This window comes from Thalassophryne amazonica, chromosome 15 (genome assembly GCF_902500255.1).
Source record: "Thalassophryne amazonica chromosome 15, fThaAma1.1, whole genome shotgun sequence".
Taxonomy (NCBI): domain Eukaryota; kingdom Metazoa; phylum Chordata; class Actinopteri; order Batrachoidiformes; family Batrachoididae; genus Thalassophryne; species Thalassophryne amazonica.
The window spans coordinates 89,968,714-89,986,236 of NC_047117.1; the positions used below are offsets into that span (position 1 = coordinate 89,968,714).

Genomic DNA, 17,523 nt, shown 5'->3' on the forward strand with positions numbered 1-17,523 from the left:
TTGGTCTTGTTGGATTTGTGAGAATCTACTGAATCTACTGGTACCTTGTTTCCCATGTAACAATAAGAAATATACTCAAAACCTGGATTAATCGTTTTAGTCACATAGCACTACTATTATTCTGAACACTACTGTAAACCACCATAAACCCAAAACAGAAAATTAAACTTCTCTGTCTATCTATGTATAATATAACACATTTCATAGGATAGTATATTTTTACACCAAAAGCACAATTTTTACTATTATTTCAATCCCACATCTCCTGTTTACACATTTATTTACTTTGTTAACTGTGTGTACATCTTAATTTTTATTATTTGTTGTTCTATGTAACATTTACTTTGACATGTTTCCCATGTCAATAAAGCACCAATGAAATTAAAATCAAAATTGAGAGGGGGGAGGAAGAAAGAAGAAGGGAGAGGGAGGGAGAGAGAGAAGGGGAGGGAGGGAGAGAGAGGAAGAGAGCAGTGTGTTTTTACTTTTACATCTTTATTTCATGTTAAAAATATCAGTTTGTTTCCAGTAAACAGTGAATAAAGGAGTAATTAATTTGCAGTGAGCTGGTTTTTCTTTGGCAGCAACAAACCAAATCCAACTGACAGACTTGGGAGGGAAGGAAAAGGTAGAGATGGAAAGAGACAGAGAAGAGAAACAACAGATGAAACAGAGTGGATGACAGAAAGAGAACCTGAGAGATTTGTAAATGAGATCGTATACAATGGAAGAGCGAGACGTGATCGACGAGTACAAACAGCCGAGGAGACGCCGGGAGTTTGACTCTGTGTCTAAACGTGAAGACGTGAATTAATGCACAGATGAACACAAGTCGGATGAACGTGACATTTTTCCTTCCTTCAGTTGGAAAAAAACAAAGATTCCTGCTGTTTTTTCCTGTTTGGTAAACAGCATCCGTTCTTGATTGAGTCCATCACAGCCGGAGCGAACAGACAGCAACTCAAAAACAATCAGTTCTGTCATCTTATAACTCACCAAATTCAAAGGCATGCTCTCCACCCTTTCACCGGAAAAGTTTAAAAATCTATATCCTGGTTCCTGCATTTTAATTCCATCTGGGAAGCTGAACACTGACTCTCTAACCATGACTTTAATAATCTATTTATATTTTAAACAATGGAAATCTTGTAATTCTGCATTCAGTGGCGTTCATCAATCAGACTTTTTTATGGAAGACCTTTGCCATATTTTATCACCTTTGGGCAGTAGCTTGGGGGGGGGAGCTGATAATCCTTCCTTCCTTCCTTCCTTCCTTCCTTCCTTCCTTCCTTCCTTCCTTCCTTCCTTCCTTCCTTCCTTCCTTCCTTTCTTCCTTCCTTCCTTCCTTCCTTCCTTCCTTCCTTCCCTCCTTCCTTCCTTCCTTCCTTCCTTCCTTCCTTCCTTCCTTCCTTCCTTCCTTCCTTCCTTCCTTCCTTCCTTCCCTCCTTCCTTCCTTCCTTCCTTCCTCTGCTTCTTTTATACAGTAAATTCCAATATAATTCAAATTTGTCTCTATTAAATGCTGTGTGACAGTCAGAGAATTCTGCACATGTATGTGTACGCCCACATGTTTTCACCTTCAGAATCAGCAGATCAAATAAACATCACTCATCTTTCCCTGAAGGCACACAAAAAGTGGGTTATATGAATTTGAATTTGTTTCATGTGAAAGCGTCACTTAACCTTTGCAGTCTGATGTTTCAGCAGCCGTTTTCTTATTTCTAGAGTCTCCGTGTGGCCCTGACAAGACCCTGTAGAGAACGGAGTCTTCAATGGGAGAATACATACCAAGAATTTAGAAAATAAAAGCATCAGCAAACCCTCTAAAGTCAGCAAAACAAATTCTATGACATCAAATAAAGGTTTGAAATGAGTGGTGAGAAGATGAACCAGATGACTATTTTTGTTTTAATCAGGATACCTGAAAATGTGTTTGCAGATCTTCAGGGAATATGTCAAAAGAGTGATGCACAGGACAAGAAAGAACTCATGGAATGTTGATGTGGACACAACAAACGTTTCACTTTCATCACATTCAAAAGGCTTAGTTTACAATGTCTCATGTCATGAAGTTCAAGGCTTTCTTCCTTTATGACACAATAAAGAAACTAAAGCCTTCTTGATTTATGACATGTATGACATCAAGACATGGTGTCTAACCAGATCCTTACTCTGGATGGTATTACCCTGACCTCCAGTAATACTGTGAGAAATCTTGGAGTCATTTTTGATCAGGATATGTCCTTCAATGCGCACATTAAGCAAATATGTAGGACTGCTTTTTTCAATTTGCACAATATCTCTAAAATTAGAAAGATCTTGTCTCAGAGTGATGCTGAAAAGCTAATTCATGCATTTATTTCCTCTAGGCTGGACTATTGTAATTCATTATTATCAGGTTGTCCTAAAAGTTCCCTGAAAAGCCTTCAGTTAATTCAAAATGCTGCAGCTAGAGTACTGACGGGGACTAGAAGGAGAGAGCATATTTCACCCATATTGGCTTCTCTTCATTGGCTTCCTGTTAATTCCAGAATAGAATTGAAAATTCTTCTTCTTACTTATGAGGTTTTGAATAATCAGGTCCCATCTTATCTTAGGGACCTCATAGTACCATATCACCCCAATAGAGCGCTTCGCTCTCAGACTGCAGGCTTACTTGTAGTTCCTAGGGTTTGTAAGAGTAGAATGGGAGGCAGAGCCTTCAGCTTTCAGGCTCCTCTCCTGTGGAACCAGCTCCCAATTCAGATCAGGGAGACAGACACCCTCTCTACTTTTAAGATTAGGCTTAAAACTTTCCTTTTTGCTAAAGCTTATAGTTAGGGCTGGATCAGGTGACCCTGAACCATCCCTTAATTATGCTGCTATAGACTTAGACTGCTGGGGGGTTCCCATGATGCACTGAGTGTTTCTTTCTCTTTTTGCTCTGTATGCACCACTCTGCATTTAATCATTAGTGATTGATCTCTGCTCTCTTCCACAGCATGTCTTTTTCCTGATTCTCTCCCCTCAGCCCCAACCAGTCCCAGCAGAAGACTGCCCCTCCCTGAGCCTGGTTCTGCTGGAGGTTTCTTCCTGTTAAAAGGGAGTTTTTCCTTCCCACTGTCTCCAAGTGCTTGCTCATAGGGGGTCGTTTTGATGTTGGGGTTTTTCTGTAATTATTGTATGGCTTTTGCCTTACAATATAAAGCACCTTGGGGCAACTGTTTGTTGTGATTTGGCGCTATATAAATAAAATTGATTTGATTTGATTTGAAGACAAAATCTTCATGGACGAGCTCCATCATATTTGGTTGACTTACTCACACCGTATGTACCAGTTTGTGCTGTCTGTTCTTGGTGTGTAGCTTTGTTGGAAGTTCAGAGGGTTAAGAAGACCTTAGCTGGTTACAGGGTCTTTTCTTTTCCACCTCCTTTTTCATGGAACAGTTTGATCATTGAAATCAGACAGTCTGATTCTGTAGAATAATTTCAGTCTCAGTGAAAAACTTAAACTGCTCTTTTTCTTACAACTGACACTGATTTGGTGCTACTGATTTGCATTTTTACCTCTTGTTTTAATTGTGTGAATTTGATTGTTAGCATATTTTATTGTTGTTACATAAACTTTACTTGCATTGCTGTTTGATGAAACAAATCTCTTGTATTTTGCATTGCGTCTATTGACGTTTTACTTTGTTGTGGTTGCCAGACTGGATGGTCAACCAACTGAGTTGGGTCCACTCTTATTTGGAACCTGTTCTTGTAAAGCACCTTGAGACAACCTGTGTTGTGATTTGGCACTACACAAATAAACTGAATGGAATTGATATCACACCTTCTTGTCCTATGATAAGACAAAGCTCAAAGGAAAAACAAACATTTCTGCTTTATGGCACATTAAGAAAACCTTAGCTTCTTGTCTTCGAGCATCAAACCGTCTCGCCGTGTGATGTAATAGAGCTGCAAACCTCATTCGGTTGCACGGTATAATCATGTGTATTGCAGTGACAACAAATATATTCTATTTCATTCTATTGACACATTAACATTCTTGCTTTATTACAAATTAATGGCATCAAATCCTTCTACCTTACAATGTACTAAAAAGCACTCCTTAAATTCTTGCTTTATGACACCATAATACAAACATACCCTTCATGTGTTATGATGCAAGACCTTTCTGTCTTGTGATGTGACTTGAAACATACTTATGACATGACAAACATCTACAGCAGGGGTAGGCAACCTGTTCCAGAAAGAGCCATGAGGGTGCAGGTTTTCTTTGCAGCCACTGACTCCACCAGGTGATTTCACTGATTAACTGATTCCATCTGCTCAAAGTGATATTAATCAGTAAAATCACCTGGTGGAGTCAGTGGCTGCAAAGAAAACCTGCACCCTCATGGCTCTTTCTGGAACAGGTTGCCTACCCCTGATCTACAGTGTCTGCTACCATCCTCTGGTAGCTGGCACAGGTTTATGTGCATTCAGATAGTTAAGCTAGATAAAGAATTTCTTCTTGGAAGCCTACATAAGGTCAACAAATGCGGCAAATACTGCAAGAAATAATGCCATCACTAGCAGCTGTTATTTTCAGTTATCAGATTGTACTGACCAATCAGAAGCTGCTCAGCATTTGGGGTGAGCTCAGTCAATCATGGGTCACAACACTGCAGTCGTCAGTGCCTCATCAGTGGTGAGGAGAAGAATTGTCACTGGATGAGGGGAACAATGCAGCCCCTTGCATAGTTCGTTGCTGCATTATTCATCAAGAAACACTTCAAATTTAAAGTGGCCATTCAGTCAGACACTTGTGTCAAGCAGTGTTGCCACAGTTACTTTGAAAAAGTAATCCAATTACTGATTACTGATTACTCCTTGAAAAAGTAACTTAGTTACTTTACTGATTACTCAACTGGAAAAGTAACTAAGTTAGATTACTAGTTACTTTTTTAGTTACTTTTCCCAGCTGCTGACAACAACCCACATCAACATGACAATGATACCTGTTTTGCCAAAACTCACTTTATAGTCACCCTTTCTTGACTTCAATGAAAATAAATACTTGTTTTATAAAAAGTAAAATAAAGACATCTTTCTTGACCTCATATTTAACTGTTGACAGCACTGTAACAGTAAAACTTGCCATTTCTAACCTACATTGTTTATAAATGTAACTATTGAATTTTTTTCTAACATTTTTCTAACATTTAAATTCTCTCTAAACATTTTACTTGTCCAAATTATTATTATAAGTAGTATTAGTAGTTGTAGTAAACAAAAAAGGCTTCAAAACTGGACCTTTAATCTAGGGGTGTTATGGGGGGGGGAGGGGGGCACATCCTTGCCCCATGCCCCCATTCAATCTGGATTCGCCCCTGCTTTGGCGTCTGAGCACAAAGAATGGATAACATTTATTTATGCAGAAAACATGACCAGATTTACAGGTAAGAAAGTTTTATTGCATTTTCACATCATGTGGTCCTCAGAAAGAGAGTTTAGGTGCATTTGAGTGGAAAATAGTGTTAGTTGTTGACGTGTCGCGGAGGATCAGCTGTTTTTAGCAGCAGATACGGAGCGGCTCAGCTCAGAATTCTAAATAAAGGAGGAAAAAAGTATAAAAATGTCTTTGTAAATCTCAGTGCAGGTGTGCTGTTATCACTGCGCTTTAAGAGGTGAGGACGAGTTGTAGCTGCTGTAGAAAACCGCGGATGAAAAGCTCACAGCTCGTTTAAAGTGGGCAGTTCAGTCGAACCCCGACCTCCTGCCCACAGACCAAGTTTAATGCTGCTATCGACCCACAATGCAAAAATAATAGTAACGCACAGTGACTTGGAGAAGTAACTTTAATCTGATTACTGATTTGGAAAGATTAACGCGTTAGATTACTCGTTACTAAAAAAAGTGGTCAGATTAGACTAACGCGTTACTAAGTAACGCGTTACCGGCATCACTGGTGTCAAGTAAATGACTGTTCAGAGCAAATGTGTTATTCAAGTCACATTTGGCTGAAATCACTCTGTTGAGGGATCCACTCTTTGAAGAACTCATAACAAATTCAAAGAACATGGAAACATTTCCTCAACATCTCCAAAAGCACACCTGAATGGCCAATCTGGCAACAAAAATGAACAGCAGAAATATACGGAGAGAATACAGGGGAAATTTCAGTTGAGTCTGTCTGTGGTGATATCTTTGAAATGCAAAGTGACCTTTGAATCAAACTTGGTGAATTAAATCAACCCAACTGTACACCATTTCGTGATGGCATCACAAGTAAATTAACCTACTGGTTCATAATACTGTTACAAAAAGCGGCACATTCCTTCCTTCCCTCACATTTTCATGAAATGTGGGGTGATGCGGGGGGGGGGGAGTCTGTGGAGGTTTGGGTTAGGTTATGGTTATGGTTATGGTTAGGGAAAGGTTTAGGGGAAAGGAGAGGGTTAGGTTATGGTTATGGTTATGGTTAGGGTTAGGGTTAGGGTTAGGGTTAGGGTTAGAGTTAGGATTAGGATTAGGGAAAGGGCTAGGGAAAGGGAGAGGGTTAGTTTAGGTTAGGTTAAGTTAGGTTAGGTTAGGTTAGTTTAGGTTAGATTAGGAAAAGGGTTATGTTACGGTTATGGTTATGGTTATGGTAAGGGAGAGGGTTAGGTTATTGGTTAGAGTTAGGTTATGGTTAGAGTTAAGATTAGGATTAGGGAAAGGGCTAGGGAAAGCGAGAGGGTTAGGTAAGGTTAGGTTAGGTTAGGTTAGGGAAAGGGTTATGTTATGGTTATGGTAAGGGAGAGGGTTAGGTTATGGTTAGAGTTAGGTTATGGTTAGAGTTAGGATTAGGATTAGAGAAAGGGCTAGGGAAAGGGAGAGGATTAGGTTAGGTTAGGTTAGGATAGTTTAGGTTAGGTTAGGGAAAGGGTTAGAGTATGGTTATGGTTATGGTAAGGGAGAGGGTTAGGTTATGGTTAGAGTTAGGTTATGGTTAGAGTTAGGATTAGGATTAGGGAAAGGGCTAGGGAAAGGGAGAGGATTAGGTTAGGTTAGGTTAGGATAGTTTAGGTTAGGTTAGGGAAAGGGTTAGAGTATGGTTATGGTTATGGTAAGGGAGAGGGTTAGGTTATGGTTAGAGTTAGGTTATGGTTAGAGTTAGGATTAGGATTAGGGAAAGGGCTAGGGAAAGGGAGAGGATTAGGTTAGGTTAGGATAGTTTAGGTTAGGTTAGGGAAAGGGTTAGAGTATGGTTATGGTAAGGGAGAGGGTTAGGTTATGGTTAGAGTTAGGTTATGGTTAGAATTAAAGTTAGCGCTGTGGAACGACATGAGATACTGAAAACTGGTTTTCTGCATCAACTCTCCTGAAGCTAACGAATATATCACACCTCATATGTCACTAGCTTCATGTGATGTCAATCAAACTCAAAAAAATTAGCTGGCAGCGGTGAGACACTGCAGTCGCCCAGATGCCTGGTTCGTTGACAAATGTGCTGGAAACGTGGAGACGGCTTCCTCTCTGTTTGTGTGCATAACTGAGCTCCACGACCAGACTGTTGATTATTTACAGCGCTGTGCGGCGTGAGGCGCTCTGAACACATTTGTCTGTGACTCAGTTTGTGTTTGGCGACACCTCCTCTGCTCGTCTGCTCCGTGTCCTGCTCCATAAGTATCAGTGTGACGTGAGGCCTCATTATTGTGCGGCCACACACACACACACAAAATCATCGTGTTGTGCATTTCACTGAGCAGATCATCAGTTCGGCATTCGAACACAGACAGCAGCCTCCCCGCGAAGACAAGTGAACGCATCATACAGCTGCCTACAGGCTGAAATATCACACACATGTAACAAACACCGGAAGCACAAGATGAAGACTCCCTGTGTTCAAATCAGCTCATTGTTACCTCCAACAGCCCAAAGAGGAGGATGGAGGTCATGTGATCACCCCTGTACATTAATCTCAAAAGACAGAGAACAGGTAAGGACACTGATTTCATTCTGGTAATGAAGCGTCGCTCTGTCAGTAGGAAAAGAATTCCAGGTCAAATCTGTTACAGAGTGATGTGTTTGTGGACAAACACAAATCTCTCATTTCCAGCTTCTCCTTCATTCAGCTTTCTCAGATATTATGTTTCATCTGCTCATTCATGTTGAGCAATTAACTCATTCTTCTTCCTGTCTGACTCACAACATCTGATCAGATTGATTTTTTTTAAATCACTCAAAAGTTGACACTTAATGTGTATTGTCTCAGTCCACCTTGGCTGGTGAAATAACCTGTGTCAGACTAGTTTCCCCTTCAGGGGAAGTCATACACCCTCATCCACTGGCACCAACAGGCCTCAGGGCTTACATATGACTGACACTGGTCTATCCATCCTTTTTCTGTACCCACTTACTCCAATTCAGGGTCTCGGGTGGCTGGAGCCTAACCCAGCAGTCACTGGGCATGAGGCCGGGTACACCCTGGACAGGACGCCAGTCTATCGCAGGGCACTGACAGTTGTTGGAAAGTTAACCACGCTAGCTAATTGGGTTAAGCATAAGTCAGTAAAACAGGAACTAGATGGACACTAGAGGTTCTCCACGAGTTCAGGTCATGTCAGGACAGAGACCATGATGACCACCTGATTGACCACCTGATTCTGCATGTCGCTGCATCCATCACACCGCAGAACCATCACGGGTCCCGCAGGGCAACCATCAAATCAAATCAAATCAATATTATTTATATAGCGCCAAATCACAACAAACAGTTGCCCCAAGGCGCCTTATATTGTAAGGCAAAGCCATACAATAATTACGGAAAAACCCCAACGGTCAAAACGACCCCTGTGAGCAAGCACTTGGCGACAGTGGGAAGGAAAAACTCCCTTTTAACAGGAAGAAACCTCCAGCAGAACCAGGCTCAGGGAGGGGCAGTCTTCTGCTGGGACTGGTTGGGGCTGAGGGAGAGAACCAGGAAAAAGACATGCTGTGGAGGGGAGCAGAGATCAATCACTAATGATTAAATGCAGAGTGGTGTATACAGAGCAAAAAGAGAAAGAAACACTCAGTGCATCATGGGAACCCCCCAGCAGTCTAAGTCTATAGCAGCATAACTAAGGGATGGTTCAGGGTCACCTGATCCAGCCCTAACTATAAGCTTTAGCAAAAAGGAAAGTTTTAAGCTTAATCTTAAAAGTAGAGAGGGTGTCTGTCTCCCTGATCTGAATTGGGAGCTGGTTCCACAGGAGAGGAGCCTGAAAGCTGAAGGCTCTGCCTCCCATTCTACTCTTACAAACCCTAGGAACTACAAGTAAGCCTGCAGTCTGAGAGCGAAGCGCTTTATTGGGGTGATATGGTACTATGAGGTCCCTAAGATAAGATGGGACCTGATTATTCAAAACCTTATAAGTAAGAAGAAGAATTTTAAATTCTATTCTAGAATTAACAGGAAGCCAATGAAGAGAGGCCAATATGGGTGAGATATGCTCTCTCCTTCTAGTCCCTGTCAGTACTCTAGCTGCAGCATTTTGAATTAACTGAAGGCTTTTCAGGGAACTTTTAGGAAAACCTGATAATAATGAATTACCCCAACCATCCATGCAGACACCCGGTCCATCGCCACCTCTTCAAAGTAACCATCTATCTTTCGCTGACAGGTGAAATGTGACTGTGTCCTTCACCTTCTCCACCCTCTGGGGTCCTCAACACTCAGCACATCCAGGCATGTGCTGGATCATGGACAGGGAAAGATGTCACATGGGGACACTCCCTCTCAGTGCAAATGACAGTTGTCATCTTAGTCTCCTTAAATGACTGTTCTTTTTAACACAAAGTCATTCTAATGGCAACCAAAGAACTTCCAAAGAGAACAAATACTAAACACATCCAGACACTGGTTTGTGTCCAGAACGTTAAAACCACACAGTGAAATAGGACCCTAAGACAGGACCATAAAGACTTTGTTCTCCTGCAAAGATACCAGCATCACCAAACATCTCTGTCCAGTGGTCTCGTGATTCCTCACAGGCATTTCTTTATCTCAAAGGCCGAGGATGCAGAGACATGAATGTCACTGTTTGTTGGGTTTCCATGACAGATTTGTACCAAAGTTAAGTGACATTTTCAGAATGTCAACAAAGTACAATAGCAAAAGGACAGTGTTTCCATGGATGGAATGCAGCTGCTGGGTTTCTCCTCTCACGGTAACTATTATTCCAGCGAGGCTCTCACAAGAACTATAGTTCCACTAATCAGAGCAACAGAAGGTCAAGTCCCACTAAGTATTGTCATTTTGTTGCATTTAAAAGCTTCAAATTGTGCAGTTTGGAGCATAAAGCACTGAGCACAAAGTCAACGTCGGTAGACATTTCATCACCGAAAAAGGCACAAACCACTAGCTTCCACCACCTGACCCAACACCCAGTCCATGCTCAACCAAAAGAGGACTCATGGCCAACACAATTCTATATTAACAGAATTACAATGGCTGTAAAATATGCCCACATTTTATACAACCATTAAAAAATTGCTAATTCTGTTACGATGTAATTACTTAATTATTAAACGTACCAGACCTTTGTGACATCATAAGGCATGTTTTTAAATGAAAGAGACACAAAGGACATGTAGCTTACAACATCAAAGAGAGAGATAAAAGGGAAGATGATTTCTGTCACTGCCAAAATATCAACAACTCTTCTTTCAAGAGCCATCAGCCATCAAAACTTTGTTGGAGTCCAACTATCACGTTTTCAAATACGAAAAATCCACAGATATACAAACAAGCTCTTCAAATTTCTTATTTCTTTCTTTGTTTGGTGGAGGTAACTTATTACCTCTGCCAAGGAGGTTGTGTTTTCGGACGCGTCCGTTTGTTTGTTTGTTGGTTGGTTGCTTGGTTGGCTGGTTGGTTGGTTGTTAGCAGGATTACTCAAAAAATCCTCAACAGATTTCAATAAAATTTTTACCAGGGGTGTATCTTGGCCTAACTTAGAAGTTATTAAATTTTGGTAATGATCTGGAATACGATCTGGATCCAGTAATTTTTTTAAGAATTCTTCATCATTGCAGGATAGAGCCAATTTCAACATTTTTGCATCTAACTTCATGAAGACGGGTCATAAAGGCTGAACAAAAATTAAGTTACGACACAACAATAATTTAGCATTTGTTTCTCCTCATTGAATAAACTTATTAGAAAATAATAAAAAAAAACTTGTGCAGTTCATGCCATTTCTCTTTATAAATACATTTGCTGAAGATCTAAGGGTTTAACCACTGAATCTGAAACATGACAGTAGATGCGTGAAACGACATGGAATAAGTTTCTTTGCCAAAGGGCATTCTATGTGATGTCAGTGACCCTATGGCCTTGGCAGAGGTTTGCACTCTCCGAGTGCTTCTAGTTATTCTTCTTCTTCTTCTTATTATTATTATTATTATTATTATTATTATTATTATTATTATTATTTGCTTTTGTAGTTGGAAGCAAAACAAAATTAACTTTCTAACCTTTAAGTCCCTGATGTGTTGTTTGATAACAAAACACGCTCAATGAGTTTGTCATTCAGAGCGTTGACACATAAGTTTGAATAGACTCACTGAGTTCATATCCCAATTAATATGTAAATTTGTCCGCCGTTGTTGGAGTAACCCTTCACCTTGGATGACTCAGGCTCCAGGTTTGAATGCTCAAGTAATAATGGAGCTGTAGTACTAAATTCTTTAATCGGAACCAAGAAAATGCAGAGACAGGGTCGTTAACCAAATCCACCGTCATCCTGCCTGACAGCTGTTTCCATGGAGACAGCCATGTTGTTTCCAAATTCGCATGTGCAGAGATAAAAAAAAAAAAAGCTCCAAATTACAACTGTTCTGACGAAACTCAAACGCAGCAGTGGCTGACTGTGTTTGAGTCACTTGGAGATTTTGGAACTCAAACGCAGCATCTAATAGATTAAAAGCAAAGTGGCCTGTGTCACTGGGGAGAGCTGACATTTGCCATTTGGTATGTTTATGTATTTTGAGTCAAGGATGAACGCTGCCAAAATAGAACACTGATAACACTAATTTGGACACATTATGGATATTGTGTAACAACAGTGAACAATGGACATTGGTGATTACATTGTGGACTCACACACCATTCCAAATCATTATACAAACTTTGCATAATTTATTACCATCCCTTGAAAAATGTCAGCTACTTATTTTATAAACACTACCCAATCTAGAGCCCATGGATCCCCACAGGCAACACGCTAGTGCTGTATATATCAGTCACAGCTTGGACCTCGTGGTGTATTTAGCTAACATTAGATAGCTCAGTTAACTACATGGATTAATTAAATATAGATACTCATTTACAAATGGTTTAGCAATAAAACCAAACTCAGCACAGAACAAGACACATGAGACAAGAAGGTACAAGTGATCCAGATTTTAGAAGCTCTACATGAAACAGTCTGTGAGGCTCGAGGGCACATGTCACTGACATGAAACCAAAAGAATGACATGATTTATTAATGACACTGTTGAATTCACCATTGTTACATATTTGATGATTACGTCCACCAAAGAGGTAATGTTTTCACCAGTGTTTGTCTGTTTGACTGTTAATAGGATCATTCAAAAAGTAATAAACAGATTTCAATTAAATTTGGTGAGCAGAAGGATACAGTTCTGGGAAGTAAGGGACTCCATTTTGAAGTTGATCCAGATTATATTGTGGAATTGATATCTGGAGGAATGTTTGGCACATAGGAACATTTAGCTCAAAACATTGTGAGAGCATGTTGATGAAATGTGGTGAACAGATGGATAATGTCCTCGGAAATGGGGGATTTTATGTTGATTTTGACCTGGAACATATTCTCGATATACTTTGACAATATTTTATGACCACGTGAATCAAGGTTCTAGGGAACAATTTATGTAATTTTTGAGTCAATCCAGAACATGTTCTAGATCTGAGATCCAGACAGATGTTAGCAGTATAGCAACACTGAACTAAAAACGTTATGAATGGATGGTCAATAACTGTATAATAATATATTATACAAAGTAGCCACTGCTAATATTATATATTATAGTAATAATATCGAATAAGTCCAGGAGTATCAAAATGCATGCCATGCGCATGCACGCACACACACATATGTACGAATGCTGTATAGTGCAAACCTTCAACTCCTTGGGGTTTTTGCATAAATGTGGGTTTAGATCTTTATGTTTAAAGAAAGTTGCAGTCATTTCCAACCGAATTCAGATAATAATCAATCAATAAGTAATGAATTGACCAACATGATGTTCTTGTAAAACAGCTATACTTCGACCACAAGCATTCAGATTTAAAAGGCAAAAAGTCGTCATATACTTGCATACTTGCAGAAATCATTTTAAATGTTTTCGTATTTTCTAGTCTTTTTTTCTGTTTAAGGAAGGCTTTTGCACAGTGTTACACACGGACCTAAAAGCTCCACTCTGCCTTCTAAATAAAATATTTGCACAACGTCTGTGAGCACACATTTAGAAAACGCAGCTCCAAAGACATTTCATGCGTTTTTCTTTCCTGAAATCTCACTTTCTACCTCAAAGCAAAATCTGCACCCATTAAAAGTCCATTTGCATTTTGTGGATTTTTGCCCCCCCACACACACACACATTTTTTGTTTTGTCAGCCTATTTAACATGAAGCTGAAGCAACACCACGATTTCACTGCTGCAGCGCACGATTTTGTTTTTATCATTATTTTTTTCAGAACTTGTTGACTAAATTGCGTAAAGCTGACGTAAAAGTTGACAGACTCATTCTGCTCCCCCCCTCTTCTTTGCGTCCTGAGGAGCTCCAGCTGGACGCTGCTGCTCACCTTGTGCCATCACGCCTGCCAGCAGGAGCCGCAGAGTCCACGGTGCCGCCGGCTGCATCGCTCCTGGGATCAGCTTCACTTTCTCCGGTCGAAACTCTGAGACGCACGAACACTGCTCGATCGCGTCCCTCTTTCGGCGCCGTGCGCTTGGCTGTGCCCGTGCGCGCCTTCCTGCTCTGATCCCAACTTGACTTCGTCCCTCCCTACGAGTGAGACAAGGTTTCCCTCTGGCGCAGCCACACGGAGTCCGCACGCGAACACACGGAATTTGGAAAATGCCATGTGGTCTGAAGATGACAAGGAATGAGTTTCAATGTCACTTATTTGAAATAGGAATAATAATAGTTTTTCATTTCATTATTTTCCCAAGATATTCGCTTTTATGGCCAAAAATCCTGATGATTAAACTGCTGAAAAGTTTCCCTGCTAAAGAAAGCTTCAGTTCAGCACCTCGTTATAGCGCTACCGCTGGTTTCAGCACCATGTGATTGAGCATATCTCAGCAGGCCTTCGTCCAACCATCGCATGCTGCTATGGAGGTGGATGCTCCCACTGAGATGTTACCCAGATTTATAGATTTTGATGGTATCTCGCTAGGCGCGCTGACGATGCTTGTGATGTTTACAAAAAGCACTACTTGCTTATTTGATCCCATACCAGCAAAACTGCTTAAGGATTTATGGCCCATTCTTGGGCCGACTGTGCTGGAAATTATAAATCTCTCACTAACTTCTGGATCTGTTCCGAAATGTTTCAGGTCTGCAGTGATTAAACCATTACTTAAGAAATCCAATCTCGACCCTAGTCTATTGAAAAATTATCGACTGATATCAAATCTATCATTTTGTTCTAAAATCCTGGAAAAAGTGGTTTCAGACAGCTTGTGGACTACCTCACTGAGAATAAACTTTTTGAGCCATTGCAGTCTGCTTTTAGAAAATATCACTCCACAGAGACAGCACTTACTAAAGCTGTGAATGACCTTTTGCGAGCAATGGACTCGGATACCACTACAGTCTTGGTGCTGTTGGATCTTAGTGCTGCGTTTGATACAGTAGATCATCATATTTTACTCGATAGGCTGGAGAATCATTTTGGCATTACGGAACTGCCCTTGCATGGTTGACATCATACCTGTCCAGTCGTTCTTACTGTGTGTTGTGTAATGGCACTTCCTCTGATCTTAGGGACATGAAGTTTGAGGTTCCACAGGAATCCATTTTAGGCCCCCTGCTTTTTTTCCTTTATGTAGCACCCCTTGGGAATATACTGCAGCGTTCTGGGATTGCCTTTCATTGCTATGCTGATGATACCCAATTGTACATGCCATTAACTGCTGGTAATCTCATTCACATAAAATCTTTGGAAAATTGCCTTGCATCAGTGAGAAGTTGAATGTCTAGTAACTTCCTACTTTTAAATTCTGATAAGACTGAAGTTATGGTTCTTGGTCCAGCGAGGTATTGGCGTCAATTTGATCAGCTAGCACTTAGCTTAGGTTCGTGTGTTATACATCATATGGATAAAGTGAGGAATCTTGGGGTAATTTTTGATCCTATGTTGTCTTTTGACTTCCACATTAGAGACATTACAGGGACTGCTTTCTTCTGTGCACAGTGGTGAAACCAGCAGTGCTATCACATGGTGCTGAAACCAGCGGTGGCACTGTCACATGGTGCTACCACATGACAGCACCACAGCTGGTTTCACCACCATGCACAGCACCACCGCTGGTTTCAGCTCCAAGTGACAGCACCACCACTGGTCTTAGCTCTGCGGACAGCACCACCACTGGTTTCAGCACCACATGACCGTGCCACTGCTGGTTTCAGCACCATGTGACAGCGCCACTGCTGGTTTCAGCACCATGTGACAGCGCCACTGCTGGTTTCAGCACCATGTGACAGCGCCACTGCTGGTTTCAGCACCACGTGACAGCACCACTGCTGGTTTCACCGCCGTGCACATCACCACCGCTGGTTTCAGCACCACGTGATAGCCCACCTGTTGGTTTCAGCACCATGTGACAGCACCACCACAGGTCTTAGCTCTGCGGACAACGCCACAGCTGGTTTCAGCACCATGTGACAGCGCCACTGCTGGTTTCAGCACCACGTGACAGCACCACTGCTGGTTTCACCGCCGTGCACATCACCACCGCTGGTTTCAGCACCACGTGATAGCCCACCTGTTGGTTTCAGCACCATGTGACAGCACCACCACAGGTCTTAGCTCTGCGGACAACGCCACAGCTGGTTTCAGCACCACATGACCGTGCCACTGCTGGCTTCAGCACCACGTGACAGTGCCACCGCTGATTTTTGCACAACATGACAGTACCACCGCTGGTAGCCCGACAACCATCCTTGAATTGGGCCAGAGAGTGGCTTGTCTCTCCTAGCCTGCAATTGGTTGGCGGCTGAGATGCTGATGTCAGCCTCACTTTGGTGTTGTGCAAGCACTGCTCTCCTATTGGTCATTTAGGAGTGGGAAATCTCACTCCAAAATGGAGTCCAGCCCAATTCATAGCCAGGTGCCGGGCTACACCGTTGGTTTCAGGACCACATGGCTGTGCCACCACTGGTTTCAGCACCACGTTACAGCATCACCACTGTTTTCAGCACTGTGGCCAGTGCCACCGCTGGTTTCAGCATCATGGACAGCGCCGCCGCTGGTTTCAGCACCACGTAACAGCGCCACTGTTGGTTTCAGCACCATGTGACAGCGCCACCACTGGTTTCAGCACTACGTGACAGCGCCACTGTTGGTTTCAGCACCATGTCACAGCACCACCTCTGGTTTCAGCACCGCGGACAAAGCCACCGCTGGTTGTTGTTTTCAGCACCGCGTTGTAGCGCCACCGTTGGATTCAGCACCACGTTATAGTGCCACCGCTGGTTTCAGCACTGCAGACAGCACCACCGCTAGTTTCAGCACCATGTGTTAATGCCACCATTGGTTTCAGCACCATGTGTTAACGCCACCATTGGTTTCAGCACCATGTGACAGTGACACAGCTGGTTTCAGGGCCACATGGCTGCGACATCACTGGTTTCAGCACCACGGTCAGTTCTAGCGCAACCCTGAACACTGGCTTTCTTTTCAGCTTTCATCACTGTGGTTGAGCATGAATGGGTAACTGGTGGGGTGGGGCCAAATGCAGCTCACTTTCATTAAATTCTTTAAATCAAATAATTTAAAAAATCATTAGTAACTAGCATCTGTCAACAGAGGGCGCTCACTCAATGTGTAATTTGATAATGAGGCCAGAAGTGATGGAACAGCAGCTGTCACAATCACTACAGATAAATCTAATCATTTCAGATTATGATGACATATAATCATAATTGTAGCAGCAAAAATTATTCGTCACAACCATATTTACAATTTAAGTATATCCTGCAGCCATTAACAGATATTCATTTGTATACACAAAATAAAGCCAGCTGTTCTGACTCTGTTAGGATTCAAGATTGAATGAATTTTCAGTCCTGATCTTGTGAAACTCGACAACAGCACAAATCAGCACAGAAACTCATTTCCAAGGAGGCAACACAGCGTCGCAAATCAATTAAAAATTCATATAAATATGTGAAGATTAAAATTAGATGAAAAATGAATCGTGATGGTCTTTGTCGCACGCACGCACACACACACACACACACACACACACACACACACATACCAAAGGCCACAG

The 17,523-nt window shown here is 41.7% G+C and overlaps 1 protein-coding gene across 1 annotated transcript in view; it reads right to left on the reverse strand.

Moving 5' to 3' along the window:
- The window catches only part of chrna6 (cholinergic receptor, nicotinic, alpha 6), a 49,784-nt gene extending 35,807 nt beyond the window's left edge, over nt 1–13,977 (reverse strand). Inside the window, exon 1 of the mRNA XM_034188583.1 lies at nt 13,827–13,977. Within this exon, the coding sequence (XP_034044474.1) occupies nt 13,827–13,884 (58 nt within the window). The 5' untranslated portion in view covers nt 13,885–13,977. The remainder of the gene's footprint in view (nt 1–13,826) is intronic.
- Nucleotides 13,978–17,523: the final 3,546 nt, after the last annotated feature.